At 51.6% G+C, this 17,907-nt stretch overlaps 1 protein-coding gene across 1 annotated transcript in view; it reads left to right on the top strand.

Moving 5' to 3' along the window:
* atrip (ATR interacting protein) overlaps positions 1–17,907 on the top strand; it is a 58,064-nt gene that overhangs the window by 24,941 nt on the left and 15,216 nt on the right. Inside the window, exon 8 of the mRNA XM_072432668.1 lies at positions 14,685–14,907. Within this exon, the coding sequence (XP_072288769.1) occupies positions 14,685–14,907 (223 nt within the window). The remainder of the gene's footprint in view (positions 1–14,684; positions 14,908–17,907) is intronic.

The following is a 17,907-nucleotide window of genomic DNA, read 5'->3' on the forward strand; positions in this document are numbered from 1 at the left end:
GTCGTTCATTTGATGTTCACGTGATGTTCACGTGATGTTCACGTGACGTTGTCGTGTCGTTCACGTGTCAATCACGTGATGTTCACGTGTCGTTCACGTGTCGTTCATGTGATTTTCATGTGATGTTCACGTGATGTTCACGTGATGTTCACGTGTCGTTCACGTGTCCTTCATTTGATGTTCATGTGATGTTCATGTGTCGTTCACGTGTCGTTCACTTGTCGTTCACGTGTCGTTCATGTGATGTTCATATGACGTTCACGTGATGTTCATGTGACGTTTACTTGATATTCATGTGACGTTCATGTGATGTTCAGGTGACGTTCATGTGTCGTTCACGTGTCGTTCATGTGATGTTCACGTGATGTTCACGTGGCGTTCATGTGATGTTCACGTGATGTTCACGTGATGTTCACGTGTCGTTCACGTGTCGTTCACGTGTCGTTCACGTGTCGTTCACGTGTCGTTCACATCACGTCTCGTTCACGTGATGTTCACGTGATGTTCACGTGATGTTCACGTGTCGTTCAGGTGACGTTCACGTGACGTTCACGTGATGTTCACTTGTCGTTCACGTGTCGTTCACGTGATGTTCACGTGACATTCACGTGACGTTCACGTGACGTTGTCGTGTCGTTCACGTGACGTTCACGTGACGTTCACGTGTCGTTCACGTGTCGTTCGCGTGTCGTTCACGTGTCGTTCGCGTGACGTTCAGGTGACGTTCGCGTGACGTTCAGGTGACGTTCGCGTGTCGTTCACGTGACGTTCAGGTGACGTTCACGTGACGTTCAGGTGACGTTCACGTGACGTTCACGTGACGTTCAGGTGACGTTCACGTGACGTTCAGGTGACGTTCACGTGTCGTTCACGTGAAGTTCACGTGTCGTTCACGTGAAGTTCACGTGTCGTTCACGTGTCGTTCACGTGTCGTTCACGTGACGTACACGTGTCGTTCACGTGACGTTCACGTGACGTTCACGTGACGTTCACGTTATGTTCACGTGACTTTCACGTGTCGTTCACGTGATGTTCACGTGTCGTTCACGTGACGTTGACGTGTCGTTCACGTGACGTTCACGTGTCGTTCACGTGTCGTTCACGTGATTTTCATGTGATGTTCACGTGACGTTCACGTGTCGTTCACTTGACGTTCACGTGACGTTCACGTGACGTTCAGGTGACGTTCACGTGTCGTTCACGTGACGTTCACGTGTCGTTTACTTAATATTCATGTGACGTTCATGTGATGTTCATGTGATGTTCACGTGTCGTTCATTTGATGTTCATGTGACGTTCATGTGACGTTCACTTGTCGTTCACTTGTCGTTCACTTGTCGTTCACTTGTCGTTCACTTGTCGTTCACGTGATGTTCATGTGACGTTTACTTGATATTCATGTGACGTTCATGTGATGTTCATGTGACCTTCAGGTGACGTTCACGTGATGTCCACGTGTCGTTCATTTGATGTTCACGTGATGTTCACGTGATGTTCACGTGACGTTGTCGTGTCGTTCACGTGTCAATCACGTGATGTTCACGTGTCGTTCACGTGTCGTTCACGTGTCGTTCATGTGATTTTCATGTGATGTTCACGTGATGTTCACGTGATGTTCACGTGTCGTTGACGTGTCCTTCATTTGATGTTCATGTGATGTTCATGTGTCGTTCACGTGTCGTTCACTTGTCGTTCACGTGTCGTTCATGTGATGTTCATATGACGTTCACGTGATGTTCATGTGACGTTTACTTGATATTCATGTGACGTTCATGTGATGTTCAGGTGACGTTCATGTGTCGTTCACGTGTCGTTCATGTGATGTTCATGTGATGTTCACGTGGCATTCATGTGATGTTCACGTGATGTTCACGTGATGTTCACGTGTCGTTCACGTGTCGTTCACGTGTCGTTCACGTGTCGTTCACGTGTCGTTCACATCACGTCTCGTTCACGTGATGTTCACGTGATGTTCACGTGTCGTTCAGGTGACGTTCACGTGACGTTCACGTGATGTTCACTTGTCGTTCACGTGTCGTTCACGTGATGTTCACGTGACATTCACGTGACGTTCACGTGACGTTGTCGTGTCGTTCACGTGTCAATCACGTGATGTTCACGTGTCGTTCACGTGATGTTCACGTGTCGTTCACGTGACGTTCACGTGACGTTCACGTGACGTTCACGTGTCGTTCACGTGTCGTTCACGTGTCGTTCATGTGATTTTCATGTGATGTTCACGTGATGTTCACGTGTCGTTCACGTGTCCTTCATTTGATGTTCATGTGTCGTTCACGTGTCGTTCACTTGTCGTTCATGTGACGTTCACGTGATGTTCATGTGACCTTCAGGTGACGTTCATTTGATGTTCATTTGATGTTCACGTGATGTTCACGTGACGTTCATGTGTCGTTCACGTGTTGTTCACGTCTCGTTCACGTCTCGTTCACGTGATGTTCACGTCTCGTTCAGGTGACGTTCACGTGTCGTTCACGTGACGTTCATGTGACGTTCACGTGTTGTTCACGTGACGTTCACGTGACGTTCACGTGTCGTTCACGTGTCGTTCACGTGACGTTCACGTGTCGTTCACGTGTCGTTCACGTGACGTTCACGTGACGTTCACGTGACGTTCACGTGACGTTCACGTGCCGTTCACGTGACGTTCACTTGCCGTTCACGTGACGTTCACGTGTCGTTCACGTGACGTTCACGTGATGTTCACGTGTCGTTCGCGTGTCGTTCATGTGATGTTCACGTGTCGTTCATGTGGCGTACACGTGTTGTTCATGTGACGTTCATGTGACGTTCACGTGTCGTTCATGTGATTTTCATGTGATGTTCACGTGTCGTTCACGTGTCGTTCATTTGATGTTCATGTGATGTTCAAGTGATGTTCAAGTGACGTTCACGTGACGTTCACGTGACGTTCACGTGTCGTTCACTTGTCGTTCACGTGTCGTTCACGTGATGTTCATATGACGTTCACGTGATGTTCATGTGATGTTTACTTGATATTCATGTGACGTTTACTTGATATTCATGTGACGTTTACTTGATATTCATGTGACGTTCAGGTGACGTTCATGTGATGTTCATGTGTCGTTCACGTGTCGTTCACGTGACGTACACGTGACGTTAAGGTGACGTTCAAGTGACGTTCAGGTGACGTTCACGTGTCGTTCACGTGTCCTTCACGTGACCTTCACGTGACGTTCAAGTGACGTTCACGTGTCGTTCACGTGTCGTTCACGTGACGTTCACGTGACGTTCACGTGTCGTTTACTTGATATTCATGTGACGTTCATGTGATGTTCATGTGATGTTCACGTGTCGTTCACGTGTCGTTCACGTGATGTTCACGTGACGTTCACGTGACGTTCACGTGACGTTCACGTGTCGTTCACGTGACGTTCATGTGATGTTCACGTGTCGTTCACGTGTCGTTCATGTGATGTTCACGTGTCGTTCATGTGGCGTACACGTTGTTCATGTGACGTTCATGTGACGTTCATGTGACGTTCACGTGTCGTTCATGTGATTTTCACGTGATGTTCACGTGTCGTTCACGTGTCGTTCATTTGATGTTCATGTGATGTTCACGTGTCGTTCACGTGTCGTTCATGTGATGTTCATATGACGTTCACGTGATTTTCATGTGACGTTCACTTGATATTCATGTGACGTTCATGTGATGTTCAGGTGATGTTCACGTGATGTTCACGTGACGTTCACGTGACGTTCACGTGTCGTTCAGGTGACGTTCTTGTGTCGTTCACGTGTCGTTCACGTGTCGTTCAGGTGACGTTCGCGTGACGTTCAGGTGACGTTCGCGTGACGTTCAGGTGACGTTCACGTGTCGTTCACGTGACGTTCAGGTGACGTTCACGTGACGTTCAGGTGACGTTCAGGTGACGTTCACGTGACGTTCAGGTGACGTTCACGTGTCGTTCACGTGTCGTTCACGTGACGTTCACGTGACGTTCACTTGCCGTTCACGTGACGTTCACGTGTCGTTCACGTGACGTTCATGTGATGTTCACGTGTCGTTCGCGTGTCGTTCATGTGATGTTCACGTGTCGTTCATGTGGCGTACACGTGTTGTTCATGTGACGTTCATGTGACGTTCACGTGTCGTTCATGTGATTTTCATGTGATGTTCACGTGTCGTTCACGTGTCGTTCATTTGATGTTCATGTGATGTTCAAGTGACGTTCACGTGACGTTCACGTGACGTTCACGTGACGTTCACGTGTCGTTCACTTGTCGTTCACGTGTCGTTCATGTGATGTTCATATGACGTTCACGTGATGTTCATGTGACGTTTACTTGATATTCATGTGACGTTTACTTGATATTCATGTGACGTTCATGTGATGTTCAGGTGACGTTCATGTGATGTTCATGTGTCGTTCACGTGTCGTTCACGTGACGTGAACGTGACGTTCACGTGACGTTAAGGTGACGTTCAAGTGACGTTCAGGTGACGTTCACGTGTCGTTCACGTGTCCTTCACGTGACCTTCACGTGTCGTTCACGTGTCGTTCACGTGACGTTCACGTGACGTTCACGTGACGTTCATGTGATGTTCACGTGTCGTTCACGTGTCGTTCATGTGATGTTCACGTGTCGTTCATGTGGCGTACACGTGTTGTTCATGTGACGTTCATGTGACGTTCACGTGACGTTCACGTGTCGTTCACGTGTCGTTCATGTGCTTTTCATGTGATGTTCACGTGATGTTCACGTGTCGTTCACGTGTCGTTCATTTGATGTTCATGTGATGTTCAAGTGACGTTCACGTGTCGTTCACTTGTCGTTCACGTGTCGTTCATGTGATGTTCATATGACGTTCACGTGATGTTCATGTGACGTTCACTTGATATTCATGTGACGTTCATGTGATGTTCAGGTGACGTTCATGTGATGTTCATGTGATGTTCACGTGTCGTTCACGTGTCGTTCACGTGTCGTTCACGTGATGTTCACGTGACGTTCACGTGAAATTCACGTGTCGTTCACGTGATGTTCACGTGTCGTTCATGTGACGTACACGTGTCGTTCACGTGACGTTCACGTGACGTTCACGTGATGTTCACGTGATGTTCACGTGATGTTCACGTTATGTTCACGTGACTTTCACGTGTCGTTCACGTGTCGTTCACGTGATGTTCACGTGACCTTCACGTGACGTTCACGTGTCGTTCACGTGTCGTTCACGTGACGTTCACGTGACGTTCACGTGACGTTCACGTGTCGTTTACTTGATATTCATGTGACGTTCATGTGATGTTCATGTGATGTTCACGTGTCGTTCACGTGTCGTTCACGTGATGGTCACGTGACGTTCACGTGACGTTCACGTGACATTCATGTGATGTTCACGTGTCGTTCACGTGTCGTTCATGTGATGTTCACGTGTCGTTCATGTGGCGTACACGTGTTGTTCATGTGACGTTCATGTGACGTTCACGTGACGTTCACGTGTCGTTCACGTGTCGTTCATGTGCTTTTCATGTGATGTTCACGTGATGTTCACGTGTCGTTCACGTGTCGTTCATTTGATGTTCATGTGATGTTCAAGTGACGTTCACGTGTCGTTCACTTGTCGTTCACGTGTCGTTCATGTGATGTTCATATGACGTTCACGTGATGTTCATGTGACGTTCACTTGATATTCATGTGACGTTCATGTGATGTTCAGGTGACGTTCATGTGATGTTCATGTGATGTTCACGTGTCGTTCACGTGTCGTTCACGTGATGTTCACGTGATGTTCACGTGACGATCACGTGACGTTCACGTGTCGTTCACGTGTCGTTCACGTGTCGTTCACGTGTCGTTCAGGTGACGTTCGCGTGACGTTCAGGTGACGTTCGCGTGACGTTCAGGTGACGTTCAGGTGACGTTCACGTGTCGTTCACGTGACGTTCAGGTGACGTTCACGTGACGTTCAGGTGACGTTCACGTGACGTTCACGTGACGTTCAGGTGACGTTCACGTGACGTTCAGGTGACGTTCACGTGTCGTTCACGTGTCGTTCACGTGACGTTCACGTGACGTTCACTTGTCGTTCACGTGTCGTTCACGTGTCGTTCACGTGTCGTTCACGTGATGTTCACGTGACGTTCACGTGAAATTCACGTGTCGTTCACGTGATGTTCACGTGTCGTTCACGTGACGTACACGTGTCGTTCACGTGACGTTCACGTGACGTTCACGTGACGTTCACGTGACGTTCACGTGATGTTCACGTGATGTTCACGTTATGTTCACGTGACTTTCACGTGTCGTTCACGTGTCGTTCACGTGATGTTCACGTGACGTTCACGTGACATTCACGTGACGTTGACGTGTCGTTCACGTGACGTTCACGTGTCGTTCACGTGATTTTCATATGATGTTCACGTGACGTTCACGTGTCGTTCACGTGTCGTTCACTTGACGTTCACGTGACGTTCACGTGACGTTAAGGTGACGTTCAGGTGACGTTCAGGTGACGTTCAGGTGACGTTCACGTGTCGTTCACGTGTCGTTCACGTGTCGTTCACGTGACGTTCACGTGTCGTTTACTTAATATTCATGTGACGTTCATGTGATGTTCATGTGATGTTCACGTGTCGTTCACTTGTCCTTCATTTGATGTTCATGTGATGTTCATGTGTCGTTCACGTGTCGTTCACTTGTCGTTCACGTGATGTTCATGTGACGTTTACTTGATATTCATGTGACGTTCATGTGATGTTCAGGTGACGTTCATGTGATGTTCATGTGTCGTTCACGTGTCGTTCATGTGATGTTCACGTGGCGTTCACGTGATGTTCACGTGATGTTCACGTGTCGTTCACGTGTCGTTCACGTGTCGTTCACGTGTCGTTCACGTCTCGTTCACGTGATGTTCACGTGTCGTTCAGGTGACGTTCAGGTGACGTTCACGTGACGTTCACGTGATGTCCACTTGTCGTTCACGTGTCGTTCACGTGATGTTCACGTGACGTTCACGTGACGTTCACGTGACGTTGTCGTGTCGTTCACGTGTCAATCACGTGATGTTCACGTGTCGTTCACGTGTCGTTCACGTGTCGTTCATGTGATTTTCACGTGATGTTCACGTGATGTTCACGTGTCGTTCACGTGTCCTTCATTTGATGTTCATGTGACGTTTACTTGATATTCATGTGACGTTCATGTGACGTTCATGTGATGTTCATGTGTCGTTCACGTGTCGTTCAGGTGACGTTCACGTGTCGTTCACGTGAAGTTCACGTGATGTTCACGTGTCGTTCACGTGATGTTCATGTGACGTTTACTTGATATTCATGTGACGTTCATGTGATGTTCAGGTGACGTTCATGTGATGTTCATGTGTCGTTCACGTGTCGTTCACGTGATGTTCACGTGTCGTTCACGTGGCGTTCAGGTGATGTTCACGTGTCGTTCACGTGTCGTTCACGTGTCGTTCACGTGATGTTCACGTGATGTTCACGTGATGTTCACGTGACGTTCACGTGTCGTTCGCGTGTCGTTCAGGTGACGTTCGCGTGACGTTCAGGTGACGTTCGCGTGACGTTCAGGTGACGTTCGCGTGTCGTTCACGTGACGTTCAGGTGACGTTCACGTGACGTTCAGGTGACGTTCACGTGACGTTCACGTGACGTTCAGGTGACGTTCACGTGACGTTCAGGTGACGTTCACGTGTCGTTCACGTGAAGTTCACGTGTCGTTCACGTGAAGTTCACGTGTCGTTCACGTGAAGTTCACGTGTCGTTCACGTGACGTACACGTGTCGTTCACGTGACGTTCACGTGACGTTCACGTGACGTTCACGTGACGTTCACGTGATGTTCACGTGACGTTCACGTGACTTTCACGTGTCGTTCACGTGACGTTGACGTGTCGTTCACGTGACGTTGACGTGTCGTTCACGTGAGGTTCACGTGTCGTTCACGTGTCGTTCACGTGATTTTCATGTGATGTTCACGTGACGTTCACGTGTCGTTCACTTGACGTTCACGTGACGTTCACGTGACGTTAAGGTGACGTTCAGGTGACGTTCAGGTGACGTTCAGGTGACGTTCACGTGTCGTTCACGTGACGTTCACGTGACGTTCACGTGTCGTTTACTTAATATTCATGTGACGTTCATGTGATGTTCATGTGATGTTCACGTGTCGTTCATTTGATGTTCATGTGACGTTCACGTGACGTTCACTTGTCGTTCACTTGTCGTTCACTTGTCGTTCACTTGTCGTTCACGTGATGTTCATGTGACGTTTACTTGATATTCATGTGACGTTCATGTGATGTTCATGTGACCTTCAGGTGACGTTCACGTGATGTCCACGTGTCGTTCATTTGATGTTCACGTGATGTTCACGTGATGTTCACGTGACGTTGTCGTGTCGTTCACGTGTCAATCACGTGTCGTTCACGTGTCGTTCACGTGTCGTTCATGTGATTTTCATGTGATGTTCACGTGATGTTCACGTGATGTTCACGTGATGTTCACGTGTCGTTCACGTGTCCTTCATTTGATGTTCATGTGATGTTCATGTGTCGTTCACGTGTCGTTCACTTGTCGTTCACGTGTCGTTCATGTGATGTTCATATGACGTTCACGTGATGTTCATGTGACGTTTACTTGATATTCATGTGACGTTCATGTGATGTTCAGGTGACGTTCATGTGTCGTTCACGTGTCGTTCATGTGATGTTCATGTGATGTTCACGTGGCGTTCATGTGATGTTCACGTGATGTTCACGTGATGTTCACGTGTCGTTCACGTGTCGTTCACGTGTCGTTCACGTGTCGTTCACGTCTCGTTCACATCACGTGATGTTCACGTCTCGTTCACGTGATGTTCACGTGTCGTTCAGGTGTCGTTCAGGTGACGTTCGCGTGACGTTCAGGTGACGTTCGCGTGACGTTCAGGTGACGTTCAGGTGACGTTCACGTGTCGTTCACGTGACGTTCAGGTGACGTTCACGTGACGTTCAGGTGACGTTCACGTGACGTTCACGTGACGTTCAGGTGACGTTCACGTGACGTTCAGGTGACGTTCACGTGTCGTTCACGTGTCGTTCACGTGTCGTTCACGTGTCGTTCACGTGATGTTCACGTGACGTTCACGTGAAATTCACGTGTCGTTCACGTGATGTTCACGTGTCGTTCACGTGATGTTCACGTGTCGTTCATGTGACGTACACGTGTCGTTCACGTGACGTTCACGTGACGTTCACGTGATGTTCACGTGATGTTCACGTGATGTTCACGTTATGTTCACGTGACTTTCACGTGTCGTTCACGTGTCGTTCACGTGATGTTCACGTGACCTTCACGTGACGTTCACGTGACGTTCACGTGACGTTCACGTGACGTTCACGTGACGTTCACGTGTCGTTTACTTGATATTCATGTGACGTTCATGTGATGTTCATGTGATGTTCACGTGTCGTTCACGTGTCGTTCACGTGATGGTCACGTGACGTTCACGTGACGTTCACGTGACGTTCATGTGATGTTCACGTGTCGTTCACGTGTCGTTCATGTGATGTTCACGTGTCGTTCATGTGGCGTACACGTGTTGTTCATGTGACGTTCATGTGACGTTCACGTGACGTTCACGTGTCGTTCACGTGTCGTTCATGTGATGTTCACGTGTCGTTCACGTGTCGTTCATTTGATGTTCATGTGATGTTCAAGTGACGTTCACGTGTCGTTCACTTGTCGTTCACGTGTCGTTCATGTGATGTTCATATGACGTTCACGTGATGTTCATGTGACGTTCACTTGATATTCATGTGACGTTCATGTGATGTTCAGGTGACGTTCATGTGATGTTCATGTGATGTTCACGTGTCGTTCACGTGTCGTTCACGTGATGTTCACGTGATGTTCACGTGACGATCACATGACGTTCACGTGTCGTTCACGTGTCGTTCACGTGTCGTTCACGTGTCGTTCAGGTGACGTTCGCGTGACGTTCAGGTGACGTTCGCGTGACGTTCAGGTGACGTTCAGGTGACGTTCACGTGTCGTTCACGTGACGTTCAGGTGACGTTCACGTGACGTTCAGGTGACGTTCACGTGACGTTCACGTGACGTTCAGGTGACGTTCACGTGACGTTCAGGTGACGTTCACGTGTCGTTCACGTGTCGTTCACGTGACGTTCACGTGACGTTCACTTGTCGTTCACGTGTCGTTCACGTGTCGTTCACGTGATGTTCACGTGACGTTCACGTGAAATTCACGTGTCGTTCACGTGATGTTCACGTGTCGTTCACGTGACGTACACGTGTCGTTCACGTGACGTTCACGTGATGTTCACGTGATGTTCACGTGATGTTCACGTTATGTTCACGTGACTTTCACGTGTCGTTCACGTGTCGTTCACGTGATGTTCACGTGACGTTCACGTGACATTCACGTGACGTTGACGTGTCGTTCACGTGACGTTCACGTGTCGTTCACGTGATTTTCATATGATGTTCACGTGACGTTCACGTGTCGTTCACGTGTCGTTCACGTGTCGTTCACTTGACGTTCACGCGACGTTCACGTGACGTTAAGGTGACGTTCAGGTGACGTTCAGGTGACGTTCAGGTGACGTTCACGTGTCGTTCACGTGTCGTTCACGTGTCGTTCACGTGACGTTCACGTGTCGTTTACTTAATATTCATGTGACGTTCATGTGATGTTCATGTGATGTTCACGTGTCGTTCACTTGTCCTTCATTTGATGTTCATGTGATGTTCATGTGTCGTTCACGTGTCGTTCACTTGTCGTTCACGTGATGTTCATGTGACGTTTACTTGATATTCATGTGACGTTCATGTGATGTTCAGGTGACGTTCATGTGATGTTCATGTGTCGTTCACGTGTCGTTCATGTGATGTTCACGTGGCGTTCACGTGATGTTCACGTGATGTTCACGTGATGTTCACGTGTCGTTCACGTGTCGTTCACGTGTCGTTCACGTGTCGTTCACGTCTCGTTCACGTGATGTTCACGTGTCGTTCAGGTGACGTTCAGGTGACGTTCACGTGACGTTCACGTGATGTCCACTTGTCGTTCACGTGTCGTTCACGTGATGTTCACGTGACGTTCACGTGACGTTCACGTGACGTTGTCGTGTCGTTCACGTGTCAATCACGTGATGTTCACGTGTCGTTCACGTGTCGTTCACGTGTCGTTCATGTGATTTTCACGTGATGTTCACGTGATGTTCACGTGTCGTTCACGTGTCCTTCATTTGATGTTCATGTGACGTTTACTTGATATTCATGTGACGTTCATGTGACGTTCATGTGATGTTCATGTGTCGTTCACGTGTCGTTCAGGTGACGTTCACGTGTCGTTCACGTGATGTTCACGTGAAGTTCACGTGATGTTCACGTGTCGTTCACGTGATGTTCATGTGACGTTCATGTGACGTTCATGTGATGTTCAGGTGACGTTCATGTGATGTTCACGTGTCGTTCACGTGTCGTTCACGTGATGTTCACGTGTCGTTCACGTGGCGTTCAGGTGATGTTCACGTGTCGTTCACGTGTCGTTCACGTGTCGTTCACGTGATGTTCACGTGATGTTCACGTGATGTTCACGTGACGTTCACGTGTCGTTCGCGTGTCGTTCAGGTGACGTTCGCGTGACGTTCAGGTGACGTTCGCGTGACGTTCAGGTGACGTTCGCGTGTCGTTCACGTGACGTTCAGGTGACGTTCACGTGACGTTCAGGTGACGTTCACGTGACGTTCACGTGACGTTCAGGTGACGTTCACGTGACGTTCAGGTGACGTTCACGTGTCGTTCACGTGAAGTTCACGTGTCGTTCACGTGAAGTTCACGTGTCGTTCACGTGAAGTTCACGTGTCGTTCACGTGACGTTCACGTGTCGTTCACGTGACGTACACGTGTCGTTCACGTGACGTTCACGTGACGTTCACGTGACGTTCACGTGACGTTCACGTGATGTTCACGTGATGTTCACGTGACTTTCACGTGTCGTTCACGTGATGTTCACGTGTCGTTCACGTGACGTTGACGTGTCGTTCACGTGACGTTGACGTGTCGTTCACGTGACGTTCACGTGTCGTTCACGTGTCGTTCACGTGATTTTCATGTGATGTTCACGTGACGTTCACGTGTCGTTCACTTGACGTTCACGTGACGTTCACGTGACGTTAAGGTGACGTTCAGGTGACGTTCAGGTGACGTTCAGGTGACGTTCACGTGTCGTTCACGTGACGTTCACGTGACGTTCACGTGTCGTTTACTTAATATTCATGTGACGTTCATGTGATGTTCATGTGATGTTCACGTGTCGTTCATTTGATGTTCATGTGACGTTCACGTGACGTTCACTTGTCGTTCACTTGTCGTTCACTTGTCGTTCACTTGTCGTTCACTTGTCGTTCACGTGATGTTCATGTGACGTTTACTTGATATTCATGTGACGTTCATGTGATGTTCATGTGACCTTCAGGTGACGTTCACGTGATGTCCACGTGTCGTTCATTTGATGTTCACGTGATGTTCACGTGATGTTCACGTGACGTTGTCGTGTCGTTCACGTGTCAATCACGTGTCGTTCACGTGTCGTTCACGTGTCGTTCATGTGATTTTCATGTGATGTTCACGTGATGTTCACGTGATGTTCACGTGATGTTCACGTGTCGTTCACGTGTCCTTCATTTGATGTTCATGTGATGTTCATGTGTCGTTCACGTGTCGTTCACTTGTCGTTCACGTGTCGTTCATGTGATGTTCATATGACGTTCACGTGATGTTCATGTGACGTTTACTTGATATTCATGTGACGTTCATGTGATGTTCAGGTGACGTTCATGTGTCGTTCACGTGTCGTTCATGTGATGTTCATGTGATGTTCACGTGGCGTTCATGTGATGTTCACGTGATGTTCACGTGATGTTCACGTGTCGTTCACGTGTCGTTCACGTGTCGTTCACGTGTCGTTCACGTCTCGTTCACATCACGTGATGTTCACGTCTCGTTCACGTGATGTTCACGTGTCGTTCAGGTGACGTTCACGTGACGTTCACGTGATGTTCACTTGTCGTTCACGTGTCGTTCACGTGATGTTCACGTGACGTTCACGTGACGTTGTCGTGTCGTTCACGTGTCAATCACGTGATGTTCACGTGTCGTTCACGTGATGTTCGCGTGTCGTTCACGTGACGTTCACGTGACGTTCACGTGTCGTTCACGTGTCGTTCACGTGTCGTTCATGTGATTTTCATGTGATGTTCACGTGATGTTCACGTGTCGTTCACGTGTCCTTCATTTGATGTTCATGTGTCGTTCACGTGTCGTTCACTTGTCGTTCATGTGACGTTCACGTGATGTTCATGTGACGTTTACTTGATATTCATGTGACGTTCATGTGACGTTCATGTGATGTTCATGTGTCGTTCACGTGTCGTTCAGGTGACGTTCACGTGTCGTTCACGTGATGTTCACGTGAAGTTCACGTGTCGTTCACGTGTCGTTCACGTGATGTTCACGTGTCGTTCATGTGACGTACACGTGACGTTCATGTGATGTTCATGTGACGTTCATGTGACGTTCATGTGACGTTCATGTGATGTTCATGTGTCGTTCACGTGTCGTTCAGGTGACGTTCACGTGTCGTTCACGTGATGTTCACGTGAAGTTCACGTGTCGTTCACGTGTCGTTCACGTGATGTTCACGTGTCGTTCATGTGACGTACACGTGACGTTCACGTGACGTTCACGTGACGTTCACGTGACGTTCAGGTGACGTTCACGTGTCGTTCACGTGATGTTCATGTGATGTTCACGTGTCGTTCACGTGGCGTTCAGGTGACGTTCATTTGATGTTCATTTGATGTTCATTTGATGTTCACGTGATGTTCACGTGACGTTCATGTGTCGTTCACGTGTTGTTCACGTCTCGTTCACGTGATGTTCACGTCTCATTCAGGTGACGTTCACGTGTCGTTCACGTGACGTTCACGTGTCGTTCACGTGACGTTCACGTGACGTTCACGTGTCGTTCACGTGTCGTTCACGTGACTTTCACGTGTCGTTCACGTGACGTTCACGTGATGTTCATGTGACGTTCATGTGACGTTCACGTGACGTTCACGTGATGTTCATGTGACGTTCATGTGACGTTCATGTGTCGTTCACGTGACGTTCACGTGACGTTCACGTGTCGTTCACGTGTCGTTCACGTGACTTTCACGTGTCGTTCACGTGACGTTCATGTGATGTTCACGTGACGTTCATGTGTCGTTCACGTGTTGTTCACGTCTCGTTCACGTCTCGTTCACGTGATGTTCACGTCTCGTTCAGGTGACGTTCACGTGTCGTTCACGTGACGTTCACGTGACGTTCACGTGTCGTTCACGTGTCGTTCACGTGACGTTCACGTGTCGTTCACGTGTCGTTCACGTGACGTTCACGTGATGTTCATGTGACGTTCATGTGACGTTCACGTGACGTTCACGTGATGTTCATGTGACGTTCACGTGATGTTCATGTGACGTTCACGTGACGTTCACGTGATGTTCATGTGACGTTCATGTGACGTTCATGTGACGTTCACGTGACGTTCACGTGATGTTCATGTGACGTTCATGTGACGTTCATGTGACGTTCAGCTGGTTCTCCTCATACTAAACGCTTGTTCCTCCTTTAGTTCTGGTCCTGGCGCACTCCTGCTCCTCCCTCTCCTCCGCTCTCACCTGTCGTCGCTCTGTTCTTCTCCCGATGCCACCGGAGCCGTCCCAGCATGCACCTCTTCTGTCCCACAATGCACCAGGTCCAAGCTGGAGGAGCAGGTCCAGAGCCACCTCAGCCCCGAGGAAGGTGTTCTGGTGTCTCTGAGGACGCTAACCACTCTGCTACAGCACAGCCCTGAGGTACCAGCACGCTGAGGGAGGAGCACGCTGAGGGAGGGAGGAGCACGCTGAGGGAGAAGCACGCTGAGGGAGGGAGGAGCACGCTGAGGGAGGGAGGAGCACGCTGAGGGAGAAGCACGCTGAGGGAGGGAGGAGCACGCTGAGGGAGGGAGGAGCACGCTGAGGGAGAAGCACGCTGAGGGAGAAGCACGCTGAGGGAGGGAGGAGCACGCTGAGGGAGGAGCACGCTGAGGGAGGGAGGAGCACGCTGAGGGGGGGAGGAGCACGCTGAGGGAGGGAGGAGCACGCTGAGGGAGAAGCACGCTGAGGGAGGGAGGAGCACGCTGAGGGAGGGAGGAGCACGCTGAGGGAGAAGCACGCTGAGGGAGGGAGGAGCACGCTGAGGGAGGGAGGAGCACGCTGAGGGAGAAGCACGCTGAGGGAGAAGCACGCTGAGGGAGGGAGGAGCACGCTGAGGGAGGAGCACGCTGAGGGAGGGAGGAGCACGCTGAGGGGGGGAGGAGCACGCTGAGGGAGGGAGGAGCACGCTGAGGGAGAAGCACGCTGAGGGAGGGAGGAGCACGCTGAGGGAGGGAGAAGCACGCTGAGGGAGGGAGGAGCACGCTGAGGGAGGAGCACGCTGAGGGAGGGAGGAGCACGCTGAGGGAGGAGCACGCTGAGGGAGGAGCACGCTGAGGGAGGGAGGAGCACGCTGAGGGAGGGAGGAGCACGCTGAGGGAGGAGCACGCTGAGGGAGGAGCACGCTGAGGGAGGGAGGAGCACCCTGAGGGAGGGAGGAGCACCCTGAGGGAGGGAGGAGCACGCTGAGGGAGGGAGGAGCACGCTGAGGGAGAAGCACGCTGAGGGAGGGAGGAGCACGCTGAGGGAGGGAGAAGCACGCTGAGGGAGAAGCACGCTGAGGGAGGGAGGAGCACGCTGAGGGAGGAGCACGCTGAGGGAGGGAGGAGCACGCTGAGGGAGGGAGGAGCACGCTGAGGGAGGGAGGAGCACGCTGAGGGAGAAGCACGCTGAGGGAGGGAGGAGCACGCTGAGGGAGAAGCACGCTGAGGGAGGGAGAAGCACGCTGAGGGAGGGAGGAGCACGCTGAGGGAGGGAGAAGCACGCTGAGGGAGGGAGGAGCACGCTGAGGGAGGGAGGAGCACGCTGAGGGAGGGAGAAGCACGCTGAGGGAGGGAGGAGCACGCTGAGGGAGGAGCACGCTGAGGGAGAAGCACGCTGAGGGAGGGAGGAGCACGCTGAGGGAGGAGCACGCTGAGGGAGGGAGGAGCACGCTGAGGGAGGAGCACGCTGAGGAAGGGAGGAGCACGCTGAGGGAGGGAGGAGCACGCTGAGGGAGGGAGGAGCACCCTGAGGGAGGGAGGAGCACCCTGAGAGAGGGAGGAGCACCCTGAGGGAGGGAGGAGCACGCTGAGGGAGGGAGGAGCACGCTGAGGGAGGGAGGAGCACGCTGAGGGATGGAGGAGCACGCTGAGGGAGGGAGGAGCACGCTGAGGGAGGGAGGAGCACGCTGAGAGAGGGAGGAGTACGCTGAGAGAGGGAGGAGCACGCTGAGGGAGGGAGGAGCACGCTGAGGGAGGGAGGAGCACGCTGAGAGAGGGAGGAGTACGCTGAGAGAGGGAGGAGCACGCTGAGGGAGGGAGGAGCACGCTGAGGGAGGGAGGAGCACGCTGAGGGAGGGAGGAGCACGCTGAGGGAGGGAGGAGCACGCTGAGGGAGGAGCACGCTGAGGGAGGAGCACGCTGAGGAAGGGAGGAGCACGCTGAGGGAGGGAGGAGCACGCTGAGGGAGGAGCACGCTGAGGGAGGGAGGAGCACGCTGAGGGAGGGAGGAGCACGCTGAGGGAGGAGCACGCTGAGGAAGGAGCACGCTGAGGGAGGGAGGAGCACCCTGAGGGAGGGAGGAGCACCCTGAGGGAGGGAGGAGCACCCTGAGGGAGGAGCACGCTGAGGGAGGGAGGAGCACGCTGAGGGAGGGAGGAGCACGCTGAGAGTGGGAGGAGCACGCTGAGGGAGGGAGGAGCACGCTGAGGGAGGGAGGAGCACGCTGAGGGAGGGAGGAGCACGCTGAGGGAGGAGCACGCTGAGGAAGGGAGGAGCACGCTGAGGGAGGGAGGAGCACCCTGAGGGAGGGAGGAGCACCCTGAGGGAGGGAGGAGCACGCTGAGGGAGGGAGGAGCACGCTGAGGGAGGGAGGAGCACGCTGAGGGAGGGAGGAGCACGCTGAGGGAGGGAGGAGCACGCTGAGGGAGAAGCACGCTGAGGGAGGGAGGAGCACGCTGAGAGAGGGAGGAGCACGCTGAGGGAGGGAGGAGCACGCTGAGGGAGGGAGGAGCACGCTGAGGGAGGGAGGAGCACGCTGAGAGAGGGAGGAGCACGCTGAGAGAGGGAGGAGCACGCTGAGGGAGGGAGGAGCACGCTGAGGGAGGGAGGAGCACGCTGAGGGAGGGAGGAGCACGCTGAGGGAGGAGCACGCTGAGGGAGGGAGGAGCACGCTGAGGGAGGGAGGAGCACGCTGAGGGAGGGAGGAGCACGCTGAGGGAGGGAGGAGCACGCTGAGGGAGGGAGGAGCACGCTGAGGGAGGAGCACGCTAATAAATACGTAAAGTCCAAATCCTCGTCAGCTCGAGCCTCTGACTGAAGGAAACGTTAGCATTTAGCTTTAACTTTGGCTACAACACCTCATTAAAGAGGCGCCTTTTCTTGTCCTACCAAGCTAACGGGCTAATGAGCTAACGGGCTAATGAGCTAACAGGCTAACGAGCTAACAGGTTAACGAGCTAGCAGCCTAACGAGCTAACATGCTAACAAGCTGACCAGATAATAAGCTAACAGGCTAACTAGCTAACAAGTTAATGAGCTAACAGGCTAACGAGCTAACGGGCTAGCAGGCTAACTTACAGACCTGTTGTTCCGCGTGTGACCTGTTGTTCCGCCTGTGACCTGTTGTTCCGCGTGTGACCTGTTGTTCCTCCTGTGACCTGTTGTTCCGCGTGTGACCTGT

The sequence above is a fragment of the Eucyclogobius newberryi genome, unplaced genomic scaffold (assembly GCF_026437365.1).
Source record: "Eucyclogobius newberryi isolate DKJ021-1_F unplaced genomic scaffold, fEucNew1.0.hap1 SCAF_11, whole genome shotgun sequence".
NCBI classification, from domain to species: domain Eukaryota; kingdom Metazoa; phylum Chordata; class Actinopteri; order Gobiiformes; family Gobiidae; genus Eucyclogobius; species Eucyclogobius newberryi.